Source organism: Varroa jacobsoni, unplaced genomic scaffold (assembly GCF_002532875.2).
Source record: "Varroa jacobsoni isolate VJ856 unplaced genomic scaffold, vjacob_1.0 scaffold_275, whole genome shotgun sequence".
Lineage (NCBI taxonomy): Eukaryota > Metazoa > Arthropoda > Arachnida > Mesostigmata > Varroidae > Varroa > Varroa jacobsoni.
In genome coordinates, this window is record NW_019213177.1 from 179,291 (window position 1) to 194,497 (window position 15,207).

Genomic DNA, 15,207 nt, shown 5'->3' on the forward strand with positions numbered 1-15,207 from the left:
GTATTGTATGTATAAAATTTAAAGAACATCACGTCCTGCGACACTTGCCTGATCGGAATATTTCTTTATTCCGATGATCTGGTTCGTCTTATTTAAGTAGATGATAGGAACAGTCCTGAATCAGTAGCTTTTAGACGAGCGGGATTTCTTAGCATATCCGGTGTTCTAGATATTCTGACAGTTCTATTTGATTACTGCGAAGTGAATATGGCTATTAATTGAGGAGACTTCAATTTTGAACTACAATTTATTTTCCTTATATGATTTATGCAACGCGTTGCTATGATATCTTCATAGAAAATCAACGTACCCCCAAGATTTTACGAACTATTTCTATAGATAATTTTCTGAGTGGGTCGTTATAAACGCGAAACCATGCTTCTTGGCATGTGTTAAACTTAACTGGTTCCTTGTGATTCGCTTCAGGCTCTTCTTTTCTATGAAGGATTATTAATCTATCCCATATCATTCTTCTTAGCAGCATTTTCGTTGGAAGTTAATCTGTGTGTCTAATATGGAACACTTCAATCTGCAAAAAAAATTCACTTAATTTTTTATATGGTTAAACACCATTTTCTTTTTCTGACGGGACGTATTATTTGTCCAACAGATAAAATTTGTTCGAACTAATTGACCCTCATTGTAAGTTCCGATTAACTTAACGCAACCAAACTCTGTAAGTATATCCGGGAGACAGTGTCTTGTTTTTCTGGCGTCACTTTTTAACTGGAGATGTTTTTATGTAATTATCAGTGGCATCAATCGCTGCTATCAATAAACAAAGATCTTTAACTAGACCAGCATAGTCGACGTGCCATTTTATCCTTCATTTATTAGGTCCGCTTTTGTGAGCCTGCATGTTTACAATGCCAAAGTGCCTTCTATAAAGTTGATTCATTACTCTATTGCGACCATTTTAGGTCTATATATTCGATTACCTTTGGTAGCTGATCCATCTATTTTGACCAATCGTCTTTGCGTTTGTTTTTGTCCTGGAACTTAACTTAAAAGTTATTTTTATTATCGTTCTTCATTGTCTTATATAACTGTTCGTGACTTTGTAATAATCGTTAGAGAGCTTCGGCTTACTTGATTTTCCAATTGAATTGGGATAGGAGCACGACCTATTGCTGCAGCACGGCAGCAGCGAAAGGGAACTTAGCCCTGTTAGGTGTGAAAATTATTACTAGTGGTTCCTTGTCAACTGAAAAAAAATCAAGTGAAACGATTGCCATATAAATAAACTCTAATTAATTTTCCACCCTTTTTTTTTTTGTTGCAAGGGCTTTTTGATGGCATTGAGTGTACTTTCGTTGAGCTTCACTAAATACTCTTGAATAACATGGACGTTTGGATTTACCTAAGTATATGTGAAACAATATTACAAATGTAGTGGTACATTTGCGACCAGAATCAGATTTTTCTATGAGTCTACCAGACGAAGTTGTTGCCAAAAATCTGGACAGATTTCATTTTATTTGTATTGAGGTTTAGAAGTACTGGCCGGTTTTGGAAAAAATTATGGGTAGGGTAGCACTGCGCCCAAATATGATCTTTGTGCAGGTATATTTTAGGCTGAAGAGCTTCAATGATGGTAGATATTTATCTTTACCTTTCTAAATACCTCGTTCATATTATAAAAAAAAAAAAAAAGACTACAGAATTGTGTAGAAATTTTCAGTCACTTGCATTTTTCTTTGTTGATTTTCATGTCGCATCCATTCAGATCGGTGACCACTTGGGATTCTCTGCCTATTCCTTTTTAGTTCGCTTAACAGTTAATGTATCGTTTTGATGTTCAATTATGAAGGCTGTTTCAGCTAATATTACACCCATACTTTTCTGCCAATACGAAGCAGACCCAAAAAAGCCCACTAGCATTCATATAGTCTACGGTATGTAATTATTAGAAAATATTCTACGATTGTTTTCATTACTAGTTAACGTATATATGCTGCGCGTAGAGTTTTGTGTAATAGTTTGCTTTACTAATTGATCAAAAATTTCTGATATCCTCAAGACAAGGGGACAACTGTCTGTCCACATGAACCTGTTAGTTATTCCAGCTTATGAAATCGACACTACAATGTGTGCTTTTGTGCTGCATATGGTATTAGGTCTGAAATTGTTTGAGATGCCCCTTTGTCTGTGGCTTTATCTGCTTTATTTTGTCATGCATGTGGGATTCGCCTTGCTCTAGCATAGTACGGTTTTGGGCCATCTTAAAGTTGAACTTTTATCGCAAATACACTTCTATGGGTAATTTTTGAACGCCCTTAGATGTGGTTATTCCCCATTTGTCAAGCAATCTTTGTGTATCACTTTTATCTTTAGTGTGTTTCAGATTCTTTAGATAATATGCATTTTAAACAATTAACTTTGATTCACCTAATATAATTTCTTTAATCAGATAAAATTCTAGCATTTGAATTATATGGGCTACAGTTATACTAGCAAAACTGCGCGGCACTTTGGCTTGAATACCATCAATTGCCAATTCACTAGCGGTTTCATGGAAAGTATTTACATGAAAAAAGATTTTTGTGGACCTAGCAAGCATTTGTTTGTTTACCATCTATATTATGGCAGGTATAGGGTCATTTGTGGAACCTTTTCTTACATGAAGAAAGCTCGAATGAACTTTCCGGAGCGCCTTTTTTTCCCGGAGCGCCGGAGGTATCTATTTTATAATATGTCGATGTGCCTTGTTTGTTCTTCTGAGCTTACTGATCTTATTTTCATCGACATGCAGAAGCTATGAGACCTTCCTTGCGAAAATAAAAGCAAATAAATAGGTTTAGGCCTGTTGATGCCCCTTCTTAATTTTTCTCTGATAACGCCTAGATTTATTCTTTTTGTTGACGTCGTGTTGCTTGGTTTTTTATTTGTATACATTGGCTTTTCTCTGAGTTCACATATGCGCCGTTTCGACTTCAAACTGATCTGCAATACTTAGGACAGAGTTTTAATTTGACCAACTTGTAATTATGTAACCCTTTGTATTGTCAATGTGTATATAAAAAATAAATGTTATATCAGACAAAAAAGATTAATTGGTTGTCTAATCTATCTAAGTACTATTTATTAACGTTCTGTGTGTTTTTTTCATGCTTAGATAATTAGAAAGTAGCTTAGTATAAAGTATTCACATGACGCATTATGTACGTACGACTGGAGCACGCGCGTCATCTCGTAGCCGTTTGACTAGCATATAAACCCACCTAAAACAACGTCATTTGAATGTTTGAAAGTCCTAATGTGTGAAACTAATTAGCGGGTGCTAATTTTTTAATTCTACGAAACCTTCGAATCATTTTTAACCCTCATGAAAAATCGGACCTGCCAGTATTGCACTGCTTCAAACGCCCTGAGGGACTGTGTTGAATCGTCTCCTACCGCGACCGCCACCGTTAACACCAGCTACCCTACTCAGCTTTGGCTGTTGGTTACTTGATCACACATAAATGTATATATTATACACACAAATTTTGGGGAACACCCACTCAGGCTGTGCCAGGTTCGTCGAAACGCCTTTCTGAACAGGCCTGCTCTATATAGCGATAGGACGCTTTGACTGTTGAACTGCTACGAGTAACTAGATGAAGCTAGTAGTAACTGTAGTAGTTCAAGCTGTAGTAATCGTAGTGACGGGTGTAGCAGTTTGCTGCTCTTCTGTCGTCTATCTAACTGCTCCTGCATACTTTTTCAGAGAGGCTGGTCGACCACTTGGTAGGTGAGTATGCTGTCGTGCGCAGAAGCAGTTGTTCGATCTTCAATGGGTGAGACCCGCTGTCGCCAGTCAAACAGCCCTCGTGGCAACACCCCCTATCTCACTTCGCGTTGTACCCACTACCATAAGCATGCACATCGGCACCAGGCGTTGCGATACGGTCGTCGGCCTGCTGTGAACGAAAGCCCTGCACTAACTCTCTGGTAATTGTGTAGATGAGTAACTACTAGCTGAGTTCTGTCTGAACAGTCCCAATTCGTCCTTCTGTTTCGTCCAGATGAGGAATTCGAGCCAAACATTTATCTATCTCTTTTTCACTGCCGCCGCAGCCACATCTAGCGTCCCCTACATTTAATCGCTTTGAGCTATCCTCTCGACGCTGTGGCGTAACGTCGGCATGAGCAGTGGGCCTGCATTTTTCTCTGCTGCTTCTGACGGAACATAAACTTCTTCGAACCCTTCCGTTAGGATTGCGGTCCGCCGTCGGCTCTTTTTGTTAAAGGTAAATTGTGTATCTTCGTGTCAGCTTTTCTAATGCCGAAAATTTCTATACATTGAATACGTACCTCAGAACATGAAAATCTATCTGAATATAATCGATGACTCTATTTGAGCAGTAGAAATAGTTACAATAAAAATGTTCTTCTAGAGTAGGCTAAAGAAGTGTCAATTAATTTCATAAACTTTAGCTGTATTACCCCACATCGTAGATTTAACCGATCAAATGGCAGCAACGCAGTACAACCTATCTTTTCTTTGGGCAACGCCTTTTCTTATGCTTAAATGCTATATTTTGAAATCATAGGAAAGCACTTCTGGACGATATTCTTGTTTTTTCCTACATTCGTTCATTATTGTTTGACTTACGATCAAAATAAATGGCAAGAAGTGTTTATGGGAGAACCTCTATAGCTTGAAACAAGGAATGTTTCGTCCTGAGACAATAACGCAGGACGACGAAGGCTTCACCTAAGTGGCAACTGGTTTCTGGTGGCGCGAGCTACCGCTGCGTCGCCGTCAGTAAGTTTTGTGGTAATCAACCGTTGGCGAACGACCTTTTAGGTGTTTCGTTCGCTTGTTTTCTCATCATCTGGTAGGGTGATGGCGGCAGGAGCCGACTACACGCTCGTCTTCTGTTCAAGTGCGCAAGTTCGCGTTTGAGCAGCGGGTAGATTAGGCGGATGGTGGTCCAGACAGAAGCAGGCCCAATGCGGCGGCCACAACACTCGACAGCTTTCGGCTAGAGCAGCAGCGCCAGTGGGGGCAGCTATCTAGCAGTCGCTACGGGTAGCCTGTATGGCGTGTATCATCGATATTCTTTTTGTTGCTTCTGTTGGTGTACTTGCCATAAGCCCAGGTAGTAAGCGTCTTTCTTTCTTTTTGCATATCGTTCTTTTCACTCCGTTCTCGTTCTAGTGTCGGCCATTGAGGAGCCAGTTCCCGGAACTCTATCGAAGCGACCTTCGGAGACAGCGTCGCCGCCAGCAACAACAGTAGCGACCGGTTTCTCGACAGCCTCTCGCGCTTCGACTTTCTCATCTTCGTCTACTCCTTCCATCCTTCTACTATTTCTAGTACACTCTATTGCTTCGTTGACGCTCATTGTTTTTAGGTCACTCGCTACGCGATTTTGTTCAAGTCGTCAAAGGTTAGACAGTGGCTTCCCTAGCAGCTCTGAAAAGCAGTGAACAAATGACAACTATAACTGCGCAATAAGAGGAAAGCACACTCACGGAAAAGAAATACTTAAACTACAAAAGAATAAGAATTGTATGGCAAATCGAGAAAAGTACCAGAAGGAAAAGCTAACGATGGCCCGCGATTCAGGTTATGCTACCTCGTACATCGATCAGGTTAAGACGACGTCCTTCTAAACGGTTCAGCCTCCACTATTGCTCCTGATAGCACTGCTGGGATGAATACGAGCGAACCAGTCTGAGACTCAGAAAGCATAGCCTTAATTTGAGGTATCGCCACGCTTAGTGCTACAAAGGACATCAGCAGAATAGGCCTTTAGGTGCTAATACCACGTTCTTCAAAATTTAGAAAAAATCTTCCTAAAAAAGGAATTAAAAATCGACATTCTGTGGGTAAATGGTCGTTTAAAGGCATCGCCCCATGTATTGGTCGACCCTGGTCCATAGTTAAAAAGAGGTCCTTAATATAACGAACTCGCCTTTTATTTTGCATTAATTGACCTTTTTTTTTAATTTTTAATGCGGATCTTAGATAAGCCAGCTCAGCTTTTCGATTGCTTCTATGATAACGACTTCCTAAGGATTAACTTAATAGGGGCCCTACATGGCTGTTTAAGATCCTTCATTTCACCGTAATGCTTGTATGCGCATTTGCTCAAAACTATTTGCATGCTTGTTCACTCTGGCGCCAGCGAGACTGGGGAGAGGGGGGCGGGGGGAGGCTATATGCCGGCAGCGAGAAAGGAGAACCTCTATCAGCCGCAAGTGGTACGGCCTTGCCTATCGCGACCTGTTTGGGCATCCGCTGCAACCCCAGCATCAGCAGGGAGACATCATTGTCGGAACAAACGCCACTATGCTCTGTAGAAAGACACGTCTCATCTGAATCTACTCGAAGAGATCTCATATCATTCTAGCATGCAGCCGACAGCGCCGGCGGCTGTGGGGTAGACTCTCTCTTCCCCTACCCCTACCAGTACGCAGCACAAAAAAGAGACTCCGAAGTTTCAGTTAGTCCCCTTCAAGCGTATTTCCATCCGGTTTCGAACATTCCTGCGGGGCGTTGTAGCTGGCGCCGTTGATTCATAGGTATAACGCATTAGTTCATACCGATGAAGTGAACATGTGAGCGAGCTTTTTCGGCGACATTGTAACCATCTGTGCTGCCTCGCTGTTCGTGGCGCCAGAGGTCATGCACCGTACCTGCTATTGTGCATTTGTTGTTAGAAGACTAGTTCAGGAAAGTACGTCGAGCTATTGGAGGTCACCAATCGGATCAGCGAGTATGTATGTGTCCGATACTGAGTCGTCAGACTCTGGGACACTGGCAGCGGGTATTTCGCAAAGTTAATCGTCTTGAGAGCGCCATACCTGCTATTATCATCCCATTGAACTTGAAAGAGCCCCCTGGAATGCGATATGCAATTCGAGTTCGCCCATTTTTGTGGGCGCGGACTGCTTTTCTTCTGGAGCCAGCAAGCCACCTGTTGAGCAGCGTGACAGGTTGGACAGGGAATATCGCCAAGCCGCATTATGTATAGCTTAAGAGCTGGAAGCAATTCTGTTAGTTGGGAGCAAAGGCGGAAGAACTTACTTGCCAGGGGGTAACCGCTCCTAAGGTACGACTGAATAAGCAAGGAACCGTTTCATAACTAGCCAAGAAAAACTAGCTTGAAACTATATACACTGGTAATATTGCCTGAGGCTGGAAAACCACATGAAGGCTTATGGGCTATCGTTGCATCAAAAGAACAATTTTTATTATAAAACAAAAAATTATCGTTAGCAGCCGATAAAGTGATGTATTCTAAATAGTAGCTACACATAAATAATTGAACAAAACAGATTCGTTTACTCTTACTATTCTTTTGTAATAGGATGACATGCAGCGTAATTGCGGTCTTGCATGTTATGACCTCCACACGTTGAAAATATAGGACGCAAGCAGAACTATATAGATAAAGCAAGCCCAAAGTCTATACCTTTGAAATTAGCTTTTGAAATTGAAATCTCCAAAGCACCGGACAATCTACATAGATTTGAATATGCATGAACTGTACTCCTTTCAAGCTCTCCATGTACATCAAATCTGTACACCATTCCTGTTAGCAAACGTAGCGTCTTTAATAATGATAATAAACAAGTGAGGACTCAGGTCGAGTCTTCTGGGTCTCATTATGTGCAGTGGAACATTTCTTGAATTGAAAGCCGTAAGAACTTGTTCAATGACTGCACCCCGGATCGATCGAAGCACTTGAACGAAAATCAGCTATAAGTACAATTGAAAGCAAGTTACTTTTGGCTGCATTTCGCAGTATAGTCTTGATGAGTTAATTTAAATTTAGTTCAAGTACTCCTGTATAGGCTCAGTTATTTTCTATTCTGTTTTATTTGACTTCACGGAACTTGAGTTCGCTGTGTCCAATTCCTCGCAGTTTATCCAGCGTGTCCCTTTTCGAATAATACCGCTAGCACCAGACACGTTTTTTTTTTCTGATACGATAGTATGAAGCAAAATCTTTTAAACGTTTTTACTTTATTGGTCTCAAGCAATAAAAACCGACATCAACGGAGTTCCAACGTTAATTTGTAACAGAACGACGAATACTACAACAATAACTATTCTAATTTTTTTCAAGCTAGAGAGATCCAGTCTAGATTAGGTAATGGCCTGAACCTACAAACCATTCGAACCTGCATCGAATGCTGGTACAAGATAGTAGCATATAGATGGCTGCGATGCATCTGTTCTGGGACTCGATAACAGGGTCGGCCACGTGCCCTAAAGATACGTACCATCTGCTCTTTCGCGTTATCCACTTCGGCTAAACACAGTCCACACCCGGCTTCAACAGGTGGTCTTCAGGCACTGACCAGCTCGGACATTTGCGGCGGCGGCGGCGGCGGCGGCGGCGGCGGCGGCGACGACGACGACGACGACGACAACGACAACAGATTTTTCATAGGCGCTGACGCCGCTTCTGAAGCTAGCCTCGACGCCGTATTCGTACGCGACATGAGATAATTTCGAACGTTGGGCCAAGTCTCCGTTCATGGCGGTTCGGCGACGGCACGCTTTTTGTGGCTTCTCCGTCGTCATACATAAGCAAGAGCAGCTTCTGGACCTTAGAATAAAAGGAATCAAGGCCTTTGGGACGCCACATGCCGTGCGGCATACAAGGGAGTTAGCAGGCCTGTCAGCTAGTAAGGCCGGCGTGGGGCTTCAATTTAGCTTCCTCGATTTTTCGCGTTCGTAAATTGATAAGTTTTGTTAGTTGAATTTGCAGTTCAACGAACTATGATATATTTCGGTGAAAGTGACTGTTCAACTTAAGCGAAAAACCAGCTAAGCTGATCTAATGTAGCACTTGTAACAGAAAGTTATATAATAACATACTATTATGTATTTATCTGATTTCGAAGAGCACATGATTGAATATAGAGATCAATGGAAGAGGCCACGCAGGTAGTGCTCTGGGCAAGATCATAGCTAGCGACACTGTATCCTAACAGATCAAAATACTGCTTTGGGTGAACGAGGGATTTTAAGCTATTCTACTCGGTAAAAGCCTATAGAAATATATACCTGCTTTAAGACTCCCAGGCGGAAAGTGTACACATACTTTTGTACGAAACATTATGAAAAGAGCTATCATTTATTATTATTATTATTTTAATGACAATCATTTTCTTTTTCAGCTGCATTTTAATTTTATCTGGGCTTGACTTTCCACTATGTGATATAGTACACGAACGAAATAAGCACTCAAGCTGACCGTATATATTCTAGTGATTATACAGGCTCGGTTCATGTAGTGAACTGTATTACCACCGGGCCACAAAATCTGCGTTTATTTTGTATCGAATATATTAATATATATATATATATATATATACATATATATAACAAGTTGAAACAACATTGACAATTACGAGGGCAACCATTATTATTTACAAAATAGCCGTTCTGGTATAACAGAAGGCATCATGCAGAGCTCTATACTTATCAACATATATGGTACAACATATAGGATATGGGCGTATATACAATACGAAGCGTCTTTACTGTGGAACCAGATTAGCATTACGCGATTCTGGACGTTTTTGTTCGTGCACCATCCATGAGAAGCGCCTGCGTCACTTGGTTAACACCGGTGGAGAAACTCTCAGAATCTCCTTGAGTTAGAGCAGCAAGCGACCTGAAATAATCTCTGAATTAGAACCTTTCCATTGGCGTCTACCTAGATGTGTTTAGTTACCTTGTTCCTAAGCGTGTCCGTCTCAACGAAGTTAGATAACATCGTCATCAAAATATAGTGGCGTAATCATATATATATATATAGATATTTTTTTCACAGGGGTTTATATATAGGGTATAGGTTTTCATGGGAAGGTAGCGAGCAGCAAAGCCTAACTAGACTAAAACGGTAGTGCGTTAAGTCAATGTTTTTCATTTTCTCAAGCGATCTATTCGATCTCCGAATTTCCATTATGATTTTAACATTGGAACACTTTTACCGAAAAGATAGTGAACTTGCTAACGGTTACATATATTGAAGTCAACCAGTCGACATACGTCATGGTACTAACAATCATATGGGAGAATTTATCTTTTTTATTAGGAAAAAAAGCTATTAAATGTATAATAAATACTGACCGTATGTACGCTGCTGCGATACGTAGTACAGCTAATTTAGATAATTTCTGCTGGTCGCAGTTAGATGGTACAGCCTGCCGCAAAGCGTCGAAAGCCGCTCCAATCGTGTGAACCCTTGACCTTTCCCGTGCATTAGCCTCAATCCTGCGCAGACGCAATGAGTCCAGACTCTCCGGGCTTTCACTATTTCGAATATTGGCATCATCCTCATCCTTAACAGTGGATGATTTAGATCTGTCAGTATGTCCCTGAACTTTCCTCACAGCGAGTGCGCGAAGTACATTGGTCTCCCATCCTTTCCGACTGGTTTTCTGGGATTTCTGATATTGTACATGCTCTAGCTCTATGCCATTCTCTTTATTATCATGATTAGTTTCGAGTTTAATTTTGAGCAATTTTTGCGTCGATTTCGGCGGTTGATTTCTGATATTTAGTTCGTGACGACTTTTGCTTAGGTCAACAGCGATCAAAGTTTCTGGCTCGATTTCTTGCCTGAGACCTGCCTTGTTAGCTTGACAGGTTAGGTGAGTTGGCGAAATCGCTCGACGTTCATCGGCGACTTTGGTAGACGTTTGCCGAGTTATCTGGCTTACACTAAGCCTTTGCTGACTCCCCGACTGGTGATCTGAAGAGATCCCAGAGTCTCCGGAAGACGGTCTGTCTTCATCCAAAATATCTGCAAAGTTTTTCGGTGGAGCAGCCGCTTGTCTATTTCCTCGATGAAGGTGGTGTTTTTTAATTACACTAATTCCGTCGTCTTCAGGTAGAAGAGAATCTGTACTTTCCAACGAGTCCAAAGCGGTTGCCTCCGGTTTCCATCGGTCAGTAAAGTCCTTAGGTAGAACGACAGTTTGCTTGTTTTTAAGCTGAAGACGGGCTTTCTTGGCAATATTAATCTCATCTTCTTCCGGCAGGAGGGTATCTGCACATTCTAGAGCATCTAATGAAGCTGCGCGCTGTTTCAGTCGACCCAAAGCCATGCTGGGCTGCTGGCGCCGTCACCTCTCAACTTTGAGCCTCCTAGTTATCACTGTCACGCGTGCTGATCATCAACGTGTTTCCAGGCAGTAAGATAGAATTAAATTTGGGTCATGATACACCCAGAAAAACGCTATCCAAGTTGAACTATCGAGTGCATACAGGCACATGAGTTAAATGTCCGTATCCAGCAACAGCGGGTTTCGTACATGGGCATGCTATGGGTACACGGGTACTCTGAAGTGCTTGTAAGAGTTATCGAGCCACCATGTTGTCTCTTCAAAAACCGGGTACTAGGAAAGGGCACCAACAATGAGAGGGTGAGAGGTTCCTACGTATATTGAGAAGGCCTATCAAGGGGTGGATCGACCACATCTAGAGCCATCCATGTACAGCGCCCTCACCGGCAACGACAGGGTGGAGCAGAAGTACAGGCACGAGTAAGTTATGTTGACATTTCAATGACCCAATCGAAACACTGCCAATTACGATAGCAGAGATTACTTAAGACCTAGTAAAAATACATTTACATTCTCGCTGTACGCAAGCTAAGTAACGTTATGAGCTTTTAGTTCTACGCTAGTAGTTCTGAACTGCATATAAATAGCAAAACTTGAATAAAGTCCAATTGCGATGCGGATATTTGCTCTTTTGTGTTACGGACAGACAATACTGACACAAATATGAAACACGTGAAACAATCGAAATATGTAGTACGTTTTTTTTTATTAGCGTATAGGTTAACTATAAGGAGTAATAGATGTGTCATATTTTTTTTCTGTAGACTTACGCGAAGTCGTTTTGCTCGTACGAGCAAACGAACACACAAAAATAACGCGACAAATCGTACAATAAGGACATTTTCTACAATGTAGAAGCCAACATGTGGCCATGAGTATAAAACCATTCAGCGTATATTGCTTTACCTACCTAAGGGTTGTGACGGTTAGATTGTTCATTATTGCTAACGTCGTCGCAATAATTTTACAACAGTCTGCTATGGTCATCGCATAGCGTTGCTGCTGTTTAGTCGCTTATGGTAGAACGCCACCCGATTTTTAATACCATCTTTGAATAATCGTTTACCTGATACTATGTAAATTACTAGCATTATCTTCGTGGATACAATGCGAATCTAAGATGTCCTTCTGACAACTTCGCCCACTTCATGAAAATGGCAGTCTGTTGAAACAGTAGTATCTTGTTAATGTTAAAGGCGATGATGTGACCTCAGTAAAGAATTGTTAAAAAATTCGAGAAAAAACATTTCTCCCCATGTCTGGGAGCCAAAATGCCGGCTACGAACACGATCAATAATATGCTGTGGAATCAGGCCTTCAAAAAAGGCCGTAAGACTGATTCTTCTTTCATTAGAAGATTCGGAGCTGTTTTCGAGCAGTCGAAACATTGGCCACTAGTCACCATTTTTCCAAATATGCTGGTGTTTTTGTACTCAATAATGTCTGGTGATTTGAGTGGTCATATTGTACAGACACTTCACAACCTTTGCCGCTCGAGATTAGAGCAATGTTTGCGATATTTCTACACCTAAACGTTGGCTTCCTAAAATTCTCTAGTAGTTTTCGAAAGAGCGTTAGCTTTTGAGGCATACCTGTTGAACTCCGCCATGTTTTACGGTGTAGATTTTTCTATTGACAATCATATAGTTATCTAGGCTGTGTGTAAGACATAGAGACTGAATCACCAAGCATAAGCTAACTCGTCTGACAAACGGTCGATGATAAAATATGTTATAAGATGAACAGCCTTAATAATAATTTTCACGCAATATTTTAACAACGACTCCGGAAGGTTCCCAAAAGAATACTTTACGAAGAAGTTTTTTTTACTTGGTGGTAACTTGCGATCTTGCCATAGGGAAACCGCTACGGTAATACACTTTACATCAGTTCCCGTTACGTGCCTCTATGCATGACACGTGCGGGTATTATATCAGTATTGCAGATAGAAGTATCTCGTGTTCTCTTGTGACCAAGTGCCCAATCTCACAAGGTTCTTCAACGAGCTCTGTAACACCTGCGGTCCATTAATAAGCAGAAACTTATCTTGACCGAGCGGTGATCTTAGAGCTCAAAATAATTCACACCATATGGCAAGGTAAGAATAACGAAGCACTGGAAGTTAACCTTTTTTGTTGTTGTGACGCGTATTGTCTGCACGTTAGTGCAGGCTGACTATTGAGGAACCGTTATCTGATAAATGTCGAACCATTCAATTGTCGATTAATGATCGTAGAGCTTCTGTTGTGTTACTCTGGTCCAATGAAGATTAATTGGTGTGACAGTGCTCCGAGTGGAAGGATTCATAAACAACAATGTTCTTCAATTGAGGAGAGAAACAAACGACGATGGACAAGTGATTACCCTTTTGGAAACGGCACCCCATGGTGCGCCTTGCAGTTTCTCGATTCACATACATCTAACGATTCATTGCGGCTATATAGACTTATATACACAACTGACTACGCTCCCGCATACAGTTTTCATGAAGCTAGCATGATACATTACTGAGCTGATCCTTAGTTGTCGTATAGCATCTCCAACGATGCTCTGTATTTGCCGCAGCGTGACGCCAGCTCATCAGATCGTCTCGCTTAAAAGGAAAAGGCTATCGATTCGTAAGTAACTGGTAGCGTTAAGTGCGATTCTAATTAGTGAGAAACACCGGAGACGATCAGGGTAAGAATATATTGTTGGATAATTAGCTTGCAACGTCAAATCAACTACTACGGATCAATGTGACCGCTCGCTGTTTTTTTTTTTTTATAGTTCATATATTAGTCATTTTTAGCCAGACATTGACCTCTACGCCATTGAAAATCTATATCTTATTATGATACAACAATTTTTTTTTTTTTATTAAAGATCAGTCGCCGTAAAAATAGATGTACCGAAAGCAAAGCATTGGCGCCATTGTCTCTATTAGTACCTCTTAGAAAGCGCTAGCGAGGCTTCTCTATAACATCGTTGCTTTTCTATCCTAAACTTGTACATAGATAATATATTGGTTTCGTTCTATTAAAATGCAAAAAAATTATTGCTTGGTTGATAAAATTGGGATGTTTACACTTAAGTATATGATGATCGTGTCCAAGCATGGCCTTCATACTAAATGCTAACGTAAAACGAATAATTTTACTATGGTGGGGTGCCTCTCTGTTAACGAGATAGCGCAAATAAAATTAAACTTCTTTGTTGGTCAATAGATTTTGTTAGTTCAAAAGTCGCCTTGTGCTACCCGTGTACAATCTGTCCTTTTTAGGTGTCAATGGTCGAAGTAGATGCCCTTCTCGGGCGTGGCGTACCGGTATTTTCGCATAATGTTTCGTGAGGCCACGTAGCTTTTAACACTAGAAAGTAATTCTGAACAACAATTTTACATGTATTTATACTCATTCATAGATTCATTTTTGGTGTGCTTTTTATTTAGTAAAAGTACCAGTAGGTTTTCCAACGACGTTCAATTGCCAAGGCCGACCTCTGGCGCAGTACTGATAACTAAAAAAAATTAAAATTTCTAATTTCGCCTTCTACGATTAGCAACAACTATTACTAGGCGTGCTCTGACTCGGTTAAATGCACTAGTTATCAAAAGCTTGTTCTACAAATAAAACAACAAATCCGTCATTGTGCCTTTGTCCTCGCGTAATATAAATGATGATATCGTCGAAAGCCATCCGTATGTCACTCTTGAATTTGATGATGGCCGTCAGAGAGGATGAAGGGGCAATAGTAAAACGGGACAGAGTTGATGTGCTCGAAAAGGGGCGATACGTGAGAAAAACAATACGTGAGCTTGCCGCTTGTTCGTTAAGTAAAGCTTAGTTTTTTTAACACTATTCTGACTGATTCGCTGCTGAGCTTGCAGATGTTGCGTGTCTTAAGCTATACCCTCGGATGTGTGTGCCTTCTATCCGTGTCCTGTCAAGGTCTCATGCAAGGCCTGCTACCGCTAACCGCTGTTGGATTGGCTGGCCTCAAGCTTTACTTAGGAATGCATTTGCTTGGAATGGGAGCGTCAATGGTCGGTCGTCAGCTTCACGGCACATCAGTTCCCGATCAGGATGAGGTAAGTGTTGATCTATTGATAAAGTTTCATTAGTTGGCTTCCTGACACTTAATAGA

At 41.1% G+C, this 15,207-nt stretch overlaps 2 protein-coding genes across 4 annotated transcripts in view; one reads left to right on the forward strand and one right to left on the reverse strand.

The window, feature by feature from the left end:
- Window positions 1–9,108: 9,108 nt before the first annotated feature.
- On the reverse strand, window positions 9,109–11,403 carry LOC111258897 (uncharacterized). Its single transcript, XM_022830460.2, has 2 exons — window positions 10,085–11,403; window positions 9,109–9,626 (listed from the first exon to the last, which is right to left on the reverse strand). Exons 1-2 carry the CDS (start codon window positions 11,062–11,064, stop codon window positions 9,512–9,514), a joined length of 1,095 nt encoding a protein of 364 aa, XP_022686195.1. The 5' UTR covers window positions 11,065–11,403; the 3' UTR covers window positions 9,109–9,511.
- Window positions 11,404–11,482: 79 nt separating this feature from the next.
- The window catches only part of LOC111258928 (uncharacterized), a 9,502-nt gene continuing 5,777 nt past the window's right edge, over window positions 11,483–15,207 (forward strand). The window contains exons 1-3 of one of the 3 annotated variants that reach the window (XM_022830521.2): window positions 13,017–13,180; window positions 13,351–13,700; window positions 14,951–15,151. In XM_022830521.2, coding sequence (XP_022686256.1) covers window positions 14,951–15,151 — 201 coding nt within the window. In that variant the 5' untranslated portion in view covers window positions 13,017–13,180; window positions 13,351–13,700. Of the gene's footprint in view, window positions 11,503–13,016; window positions 13,181–13,350; window positions 13,701–14,950; window positions 15,152–15,207 lie in introns of those variants that run through there. The other 2 variants (XM_086967635.1, XM_022830520.2) reach the window with 2 other exon arrangements.